Source organism: Camellia sinensis, chromosome 9, assembly GCF_055761805.1.
Source record: "Camellia sinensis isolate YWXY chromosome 9, ASM5576180v1, whole genome shotgun sequence".
Classification (NCBI taxonomy): Eukaryota; Viridiplantae; Streptophyta; class Magnoliopsida; order Ericales; family Theaceae; genus Camellia; species Camellia sinensis.
Genome location: NC_138969.1, coordinates 123,123,550 through 123,133,826, shown reverse-complemented (window position 1 = coordinate 123,133,826; position 10,277 = coordinate 123,123,550). Strand labels below are relative to the sequence as shown.

Here is a 10,277-nt window from a genome sequence, read left to right as displayed (position 1 = left end):
ATTTCTCTGAATTTTAATCTTATTCTTGACCATGTTTCTGTCATTTTGTCTCTGAATTTCTCTGCTTTGTAAATTTCTCTGGAATATGTATCCTTCTCTGCAATATCAATTACACTCTTGCCCCTGTCTTAAGTTTCTCTGGTATTTATAATTTTCTCTGACCACATCGCACCACTTTCCTCCATTGAGTGTCTCTATCATGGTTAATTTTCTCTGCTTGTGTGTGTAAATTTTTCTTGCATTTTAATATTATGAATTGAAATTTTCTCTGGAATGGAAATTTCCTCAATAATGTGTAATTTTCTCCAGAATGTGCATTTTTCTCTGGTATGTTTATTTTGTTCAATTCTTGATTTCAATATGGTGTACTTCTCAGTGCCATGTTTACATTACTTTGTTTATTTTATCTTTGCTAATTGTGGAATGCAAATTTTCTTTCACTTGCCATATTTACTTTTTTCTATCATTCATTTTCTCTGGTATGTTTACTTCTATCTGTAATTTAAACAATTATTGAAAATTTCTCTCCCATGTTTATGATGTTGTGTTGATTTTCTCTGACATGTCAAATTTTCTGTAATTTTCCCTTATCTGTAATTTTCTCTGGCATATCCAATTTTCTCTCTTATCTGTAATTTTCTCTGACATTTCCATTTTTCTCTGGGATTTAATGTTGACATCTCTATGCTTTAATCATTGTCTAGAAATGGCAAAACGTAAAGGCAGCGAAACACCGGAAACACCAAGCAAAAAACAGAAACTGTCTCAGTCTTCTTATGGACTAGGATCAAAAACCAGCAGCAAAACACTAGAAACACCAAGGAAGCAAGAACAACTCTCTCAGTCCTCTTATCATCTAAGATCAAAAACCAGCACTAAAACACCACAAACTCCTTCCCAAAACACACAAGTCCAAGCTGATGAAGCAACTAGCATCCAGATGAGTACCCCAACTTCAAAAGACTCAAGCTCAAGGGGGAAAAAACCTGTTAAACTCCACAGAAAGAGAGCTCACTACAGCATTCAATTCCGATCCAACCTCTCATCTGTCGTCTCCTTCTTTCAAACACTTAAATTCAGTTCAAAACATCTTCTAGAGCTTCAAAAGACCCCATTCTGGTATTTGATCCAAGCTCTAACCACTGGAAGGATGGATCCAAAGAAATCTAGGAAATCCGATGATGATGTAGTTGCCATAATCCAATGTTACAATGAAAAAACAAAAGCATTCACAGTTGGGAAGAAGAACCTGACCTTTACAACAAATGACATGACCTTGATTTTTGGTTTGGAAGGAGGTAAAGGAGCCATGTCATTAAGATACTCTAAAAAGCCAAAATCTGCATTCCTCAGGAGAAGATTCCAAAAGGACACAAGGCTCACTGGTCCTGTTCTTAAAAATGCCTTGGTCAAAGCAATGAAAGGCAAGCAACCAACTGACTTCAAAGATGTAGCAATCATTGTTACATTGTACTTGTGTCTCACCCTATTTTTTGCAACAAGTGGGAATTCAATAGGTTGGGTTTTTATAAAGTATGTGGAACCTCTTGAATCAATGAAACAGTATGATTGGCCGGAAGCAATCACATCAACATTGATTGATTCTATCATGGCATTGCATAGAACTCCAGAAAAAGTTACGGGGTGTGTCATTGCATTGCTGGTAAGTATAATATCCATTCAAATTTGCAGTTATCATACTTACAAATTTGTGCGTTTACAAAATTTTATTTACTTTCATTTTCATCACAGTATTGGCTATGTGAACATGCAACTATCATTGACTCAGAAGACAGTAACACAACAGACTTCCCAAGATGTGCCAAGTGGAACCTTCAAACCTTGACAAAATAGCTGCAGAAGACACCAGTCCACTCTCTTGCACCTCGACAGGTTAGATTCCTATTGCTACCGAAATCTCAGTGAAATTTCAAAATTTCTCTGACCACTGCTTTGTTTCCATCCTTGTGCATTGATTGATTAAGATTAATTTTCTCTGAAATATCAATTTCTGTTTTCTTCTTTGTTAACCACTGGTCTATTTCTGCCATTGTAATCAATTTTCTCTGCCATCCAAATTTCTCTGACCACAATTGTAACACATTAACTTATATGCCCTGATTCATTTTCTCTAATATCTGAATTATGTTCTTTGTTACATAATTTTCTCTGGCCCATCAAATTTTATCTCCTTGTGTGTAATTTTCTCTGCCCATAACTTGTGTGCCTTGCATCTTTGATAAACACTGTTTATTTCTACCCTTCTAATGAATTTTCACTGGAATTCAAATTTCTCTGACACAAATATAGTAAAACATTAACTTATAAACACTGCTTATTTCACTGTTTCATAATTTTCTCTGCCCCATAAAATTAACTCCATGTCTCTAATTTTCTCTGGCCCAATATAATTTTCTCTGAAGTTTGTTTCCGATTAGTATCATTTAGATGAATTTTATTTTCCTTATTTGAATTTTTTCTCTCAGTGAATTTTGTAACATTTCTCTAATAAAAGAGTCTCCTGTTACAGATTGATAACAAGCAGCTAGTCAAAAACCCATCTGAGGAGTTCTGTCTTGGCAAAAAGACGAAGAAAGAATTAAAAAAGGCAATTGTCATATTCAAGGAGACATTACAAGATCCATCTGAAGATGGAGGAAATGAACAAAAAGAAGGCAACACAGAAGAATACGAAGCCAGCAATGGACAAGAACATCAAGCAAACAGCACAGAAGAAGAAACCACCAAAGAAAGTGAAGAAACAGAACCAGAAGACAAAGAACAAAATGAACAGAAAGAAGAAGACAGTGAACAAGAAGATGAAGATGAACAAGAAGAAGAGAACAAGGATGAAAGTGATGAAGAAGAAAATAATGAGCAGATGGACCAACAACATGATGGCATTTGTGGCTCAACAATGCATCAGCCTGAAGAATTTGAGGAATCAAAGGATGCCCAAATTGCTGATCTACGTCAAAGACTGAAGGCACTGTCTCAATCTAAAAAAGAAGAAGACAGAAATTGGATGGAATTACTTGCTGAAAAGGATATTTCAATAAGAATCCTGACATCACATAACTCAGAACTTCAAGAAAAAGAAAGCACAATCCGAATGAAACTAAGGATGTTGGAGGTTGAAAAAGCAGACGATGCAAAAACAATTCAACAGTTGAGGTGTTCAAATTCGGAGCTTGAAACTGAAAATGCCAAATTGCATGAACAAGTTCAAGAACTATCTGTCCAACTAGCAACACAACCATACCGAACACCACCACAACTTCAACCACAAGGTCAGTGAAAATCTTGAGCCACAAAAAGTTATGTCCTTGTGCCATCATAACTCAGAGAAATTTCTATTTATTATAATTTTCTCTGTCATTGGTAATTTTCTCTGGAAGTTATATCTCTCTCAACACATTAGTTATATTTCTACTGCTCATTTCATTTCTCTGTATATTTTCTTATTCCATTTTTGCGGCTTGTTTGATTTTCACTGTGTATAGTTGGAATGCAATTGGAACAACAACCAACAACCCAACAAGAGCAAATCCCACACAAACAACAACCGAAACAAAAGAAGAAACTTTATGGTAACTGCAAAATATTGAATTAAATAAATTTACATATTGAAATATCATCTGTTGCTTCAGAGAAATTTCACTTTTCCTAATATTTTCACTGCCTACAGTCAAAAAAGATCCAACCTCAATGATAAAAAATTTAAAGGCAAAAGAAAGGAAGGAAAAGCAGCATGATCCAGAATTCCAATATCCGAAAGTTGCGAAAGTGACCAGAGCTTCAAAACAAGTTGAGCAAAGCACGAAGGACAAAGAAGTGCTTGATGCTAATGCATACGTCTTGCCTCAACCTATAAACATCACAAAATCTTGGGTCTTTCCACAAACTCTTCCCATTTCAAGATTGATAAAAGATCATATAAAAGACATCTTGCAGCACATATCAAATGTGTCTGGGCTTGAGTAAGTACAACAAACAAAATAGAACATAACAAACAACAAATTACAAACTTATGTTGCATTAACAACAATTCAATCCCTTCTTTGTCATCTTGTAGAGCTTTAATTTGGACAAGTGAGTTGAATATCATTACCTTTGAAGACATTGAAAACCTCATAAAGCAAAAAGAAATTGCCAACAATGTAAGTCTTTCCCTTTCATCAACATTTCTCTGCAATGTTCCATCAGCCTTTATAAAACAATATTACAATTATAAATCATATTTTTCAGGTCATTGATGGCTATGGAGAGATCCTTTTGGCTGACCAAATCAGAGAGAAACAACAACCAACCTCATTTTTTTTCACATCCATGTGCTTGGTATGTTACTACTATTTTATTTGATTTTCTCTGGAATTTACTTTCTACTTTCTCTTCCTAATATACTTCTTGAAGTCAGTTGTGTCACTAACAAAACCATTTTTTGATTTTCTCTAAGCACAGAATTTCATCAACATGACAGAAAATCAAAGTTTTCGAGTGTCCTTATTTGACAAGCATATTGAAACAGCATGGAGGAACTATAGGTTCCTCCATTTCCCAATAAATACTGGAGGTAATGAGAAGTCCACACACGGAAATCACTGGACCTTGCTTGTCCTGGACAAACAAGACAATTTATGGAGGTTCTACAACTCACTGAGGCCAAGGAGGGATGATGCAGAAGACAAATATGTCAAAGATGCAAAACAATTGGTAACGAGTGCAAATTTCTCTGATCCATCATCATCTTTATGTGATGATAATTTTCATAGAATCCCATTGACTTGTCCGTAAATTTCTCTGTTATATAAAAATTATTTTTTTGCAGCAAGATTACGTGGAGAATTTTTTGAAAGCTTGTCTTGAAAGAGACGCTCAATCACAACCCTCCTTCAAATTAATTAACTCACAAAACACAAGTTATGACTTTGAGTATGTCAACAATGCTCCACAACAAGAAAGCGATTCGTAAGTTTCATACATCTATAAATAAGATAATTTCAGTTGCATGTTTCTTAAAACTAACCATACCTATAATTTGTATGCAGTCTGGATTGTGGCCTCTTCGTCTGCTATATAACGAAACAATATAGCAAGCATGAACCTATCAAATCCAAATTGTCCACACAAGAGATAAGGTTGATGAGGGCAGAAGTCATAGAGAGATTTGTGACCGAAGTTGGCCGGTCATGGACTGAACCAATTGAAATACCCCCAGAAGAACCACAAATGTAATAGTGAAACTAGTGAAAGGAAGACAATGTACATATCCACACAGAGAAAATTGTCTCACATATATGTATATATCCTTTCTTGTTGATACATTGAAGGAATGATGATCCTTGACGTATATGTATATATCCTTTCTTGACTAATCTAAATTTCATTTTTTTTTTTTTATTTCGACTAATGTAAATTTCAACAATTGTCTGCCAGAGAAAATTGTCTGCCAGAGAAAAATGTCTGCAGAAATTTCTCTGGGATAAACTACCAGAAATTCACAGAGAAATTTAACTTTTATCGTCCCAAGGGGATGCCTATATGATCATGTAATCTGTAAAACTTTGTGTTGGTACAAAACAATCATCAAACTCAACAAAACACAAAGCACACAGTAATTTTTTCTGCCACTGGAAAATTTCATTGCATGAATTTCAAATTTCAGAACACAATGCCCATATAGTTTTCTCTGATGGTGAAAAATTTCTCTGGTGAAAATTTCTCTGGCTTTGACACAAATTTTTGAGTTCAAGTGAGTCCAGAGAAATTCTTCCCTGGTCCAGAGAAATTCTCAACTCAGAGAAAGTCTCAACTCAGAGAAAATCCAAAAGAGCTTGATTTTGTTTCTTGGTTGTAGAATAATTTTTTGAATGCTCTGTCTGCTGTGCACATTTCTTGAAATGACTGATATGAAGCTACCAGAAATTTACAGATAAATTTAACTCATATCTCACCAAAGAAGGTGCCTATATGATCATTCAATCTCTAATGCACTGTGTTAGTACAAAACAATTATCAAATTGAAAAAACACAATCCACACAGTACTTTAGTCTGCCATTGTCAAATTTATGTGGATGAATATGAAGCTTCAAAACACAACACACAGAATTTTCTCTGCCATAGGAAAATTTCTCTGGATAAATTTGACAGGTACTACAAACCCACTGCCTATAGTATATATCAACAAACACACTTTAACTGATATTGAAAAATTTCTCTGGATGAATTTGATTGATATTATTATATACACTGTCCAAAAAATAAATTTCACAAAACAAAATACACAAAGTAATCATCAAATGTATTATTTCATCAATAAAATGTATAATCCTCAACTATTTACCAAAGGTTCCTTGCATGTCCTCTTATTACGGTGACCAATACTCTCACAACGACTACACTTAATCACCCTTTTAAACTCTCCAGTAGAAGCAATTCTGTTCTTCTTCGGCCTCCCAGCAGGTCTCTTGCTCAATGGAGGTAAAATCATAGCATCTTCAATGCTACACACAGGTTTTTCAACAGTTGGAACTGGGCCAATCGAAAAGGAGTATGCTTGACGATACATATCAGCATGAAAAAATGGTTCAACAAATGAATTCAAATTCTTTCCACTCCTAAAAATTGCAGCAACAGCATGTTGACATGGATACCCATTTATTTCCCATTTTCGACATGAACAAGTTCTCAACCCAAGATCAACCATAACCGAAGGAAAACAATGCACTTCAAAGACATTATCAGATGATAAACTCACATTCCATGTCCTCCCGTCCAAAAAAGACTTCTCCAACACACTATCCATACGAGGACACAAAATTTTATTCCATTTACTAGAGAGCAGCCTCCTATCAGACCTCATATTCATGATTTGCAACCGTATCATGTCCACCAAATTTGTTATTGGCAAGTGCCGAGCTTCTCGTATCCATGAATTAAATGACTCAGCAACATTTGAATACTTCTCACCATAACGTTTCCCTGCAAAATATGCATCACTCCAATTTTCATATGGTAAACTTCTCAAGAAAACACTCACAATGTCTCCTCCCTCACTTTTTAACTCATTTAACTTGAAATGAAATGATGCCTTTGTTGGAGCATATGCACATTCTGAAAACTTGGACACAATCGTCTCCCTAACCAAATTTGTATTTCCACATGACAACTTATCCCTCAAATTTCTCTTTAGATGTTCCAGACAAAATCCATGAAAGCAGTTCGGGAAAAACCTAGCAATTCCCTCCACAATTCCACAATGTCGATCTGATATGAAACTTATCACCCTTTCTGATCTTAATACTCCATATAAATGTTCAAGAAACCAACACCAATTGTCTTTATTCTCAGCATCAACAACAGCAAAAGCTACAGGAAAAAAACCTACAAAACAAATAGGAACAAGCATATTAGGTACACACATGCAGAGAAAAATAGAACAATAAACAACCAGAAAAGTTTGACACTGCCAACATCCAGAGAAAATTCACACATTTGCAACATCCAGAGAAAATTGAATAAGTGACCAGCTACAGAGAAAATTCACACAATCATAATATACAGAGAAAATTCACTTAGTGACCACCTACAAAACAACAGAGAAAATAGAACAATAAAACAACCAGAGAAGTTTGACACTGCCAACATCTAGAGAAAATTCACACATTGGCAACATCCAGAGAAAATTGACTTAGTAACCAGCTACAAAGAAAATTCACACAATCATAATATACAGAGAAAATTCACTTAGTGACCACCTACAAAACAACAGAGAAAAATAGAACAATAAAACAACCAGAGAAGTTTGACACTTCCAACATCCAGAGAAAATTCACACATTGGCAACATCCAGAGAAAATTGACTTAGTGACCAGCTACAGAGAAAATTCACACAATCATAATATACAGAGAAAATTCACATAGTGACCACCTACAGATACAATTCACACAATGACAACATCCAGAGAAAATTCATACACTGACAAAAATCCATTGAAAATTCTCACAGTGGCCACAACAATAGAAAATCCACAGTGGCCAAAACCAGAGAAAATTCACATTCACTCAATTCCTACATGTATAGAAAATTCACATACTTAGATAAAAATAGATATATTTACAATTACCTTCATTCCCATCTTTCCCCGTTGCAGCAAGCATAACTCCTTTGTATCGTCCTTTCAAAAATGTTCCATCAAGAAAAAGCAATGACCGACAATATTTGAAACCAGCAATGCATGCATGAAAAGCCACAAACACTCTTTTGAAACGCTTGTTATCTTCAAAATCTAACTCAAAACGACTCCCTGGATTGTTCTTCAATGCCTCATCAAAATACCACCGTAATTGATCAAATGACAAACAAGAATCCCCATATGTACTACATTTTGCTTTCTCAACACTCAACCAACCACAGTTATAACTAATTGAGACCCCATACTTGTCTTTCATTTCTTTCACAACATCCACTGGACGAGTTAAAGGTTTTGCACTTACCTCTTCAAGTATCAGCCCAGAAACCAAGCTGGAAGTCATCCTCGAATGTTTACTCGTACGAACCGCCACACCACACGTATGTTCATTGTTCAAAGTCCTTATGTAGAAGAACCCATTTGTTTTTTCAACAGAAGCATGTACACGCCACATACATCCCCTTGATTCCTTATATGCACATTTTGCCGTAACCCTCAGCTTGTCATTTTTAACATACGTAAACTGAAAACCAACCTCAATAGCATACTTGCATAAAAAAGTACGGAACTCAACCACACCACCCTCAAACTTTTGTCCAACACTCGTAATATTATTCCGCCAACTAGCCGACAATAACACCTTTTCTTGGTGAGAACAAAACTTAGAGAGTGAATTCCTTTCAACATCCACCAGCCTATCACACTCACCATCCACAACATCTACCCAATTAGACCCCACTTCATCCTCTTCATCAGAAGTACTACATCTACTAACTGAAACATCAACTATATCAACACCGCGTGCACAAACAACCCTCAACATATTCAGAAAATCAATATTATTTCGAACCATACAATTCGGATGGCCCAAAATAGAATATGAAATACACATAGTCTCAGGTTTCAAATTCTCCCATGTTTTACACAAAATGCCAACCAATTCCTCAAAATTCAATTCGCATGAAACATTAATGACAATAGTATCATTCCCATATTTGCACAGCAACAACACTGCACTGTCCATTGAAACTGAAACAAAAAACAACAAAGAAAATCACAGAAACACTTCACAATAACAACATAAATGTACAGAGAAATTTCTAAAAATCATAATTTTCTCTGAACTTAAAATAAAACTCCAAAGACATCTACAAACTGATATTCACCTTCAAGATGATAAAAAACAAAATCACAGAAACTTAATGAATCACAGAGAAATTTACTGCTAACAATTAAACACAATTATAGAAAAAAAATCACATAGAATACAAGTCCAGAGAAATACTTTTCTCTGAACTACAAACTGAAAGTGAGTAACAAACTTACAATTTTCTCTGAACTACAAATACAAGTATAGAGAAATTTATGAACTTACATTCACTTTCTCATATGCTATCTCCATTGCAAACTTCTAATAATATGTCCATATGCACTTATAATTTCCTCTGGACTACACAAACAATAGTGCAGAAAATGAAATTTCTCTGGTTTGAAAAAACATAGAACACAACTATAATTCATTAGCATGTTGATAAAAAACAGAGCACCAAAAATGAACTCTAAACATCAAAATCACCTACACTGTCAACACTATCTGAAATTGATCAAAAAAACAAAGAATGAAAAATTAATTCCAAAAATAAAAATCAACTCTATCAAGCTGGCCTCTCTCTAAACAAAAATCAAAATACATTTGGAATCTAAATCGAAAACAAACCTAATTCAACTCAACTCAAAAACCTACGCGATCAACACTGTCAACACTCTTTCAAATTGATTAAAAAACAAATAATAAAAAATTAATTCCAAAAATAAAAATCAACTCTATCAAGCTGGCCTCTCTCTACACAAAAATTCAAAACAAATATCAAAATGCATGTGCTATCTCCATCGAAAACAAACCTGATTCAACTCCACTGAAAATCTACGCGATCAATACACTATCACACCACTGAAATCTCCGACGAAATCTCCAACAAAATCTACACGATCGTAGCAATCTTTCTCGTCAACTCCACTGAAATCTCCGACGAAATCACCACCATAAAATCTCCACTGAAATCTCCGACGAAAACTCCGACAAA

The 10,277-nt window shown here is 34.9% G+C and overlaps 2 protein-coding genes across 2 annotated transcripts; one reads left to right on the top strand and one right to left on the bottom strand.

Annotated features, from left to right (window-relative positions):
- Nucleotides 1-666: 666 nt before the first annotated feature.
- Nucleotides 667-1,854, top strand: LOC145799724 (uncharacterized). Its single transcript, XM_082889356.1, has 2 exons — nt 667-1,663; nt 1,753-1,854. Exons 1-2 carry the CDS (start codon nt 671-673, stop codon nt 1,852-1,854), a joined length of 1,095 nt encoding a protein of 364 aa, XP_082745482.1. The 5' UTR covers nt 667-670.
- A 4,478-nt stretch (nt 1,855-6,332) lies between these two features.
- Nucleotides 6,333-10,248, bottom strand: LOC145799723 (uncharacterized). The gene is made up of 3 exons (XM_082889355.1): nt 10,096-10,248; nt 8,128-9,222; nt 6,333-7,384 (listed from the first exon to the last, which is right to left on the bottom strand). Exons 2-3 carry the CDS (start codon nt 9,215-9,217, stop codon nt 6,333-6,335), a joined length of 2,142 nt encoding a protein of 713 aa, XP_082745481.1. The 5' UTR covers nt 9,218-9,222; nt 10,096-10,248.
- Between the last annotated feature and the right edge of the window lie 29 nt (nt 10,249-10,277).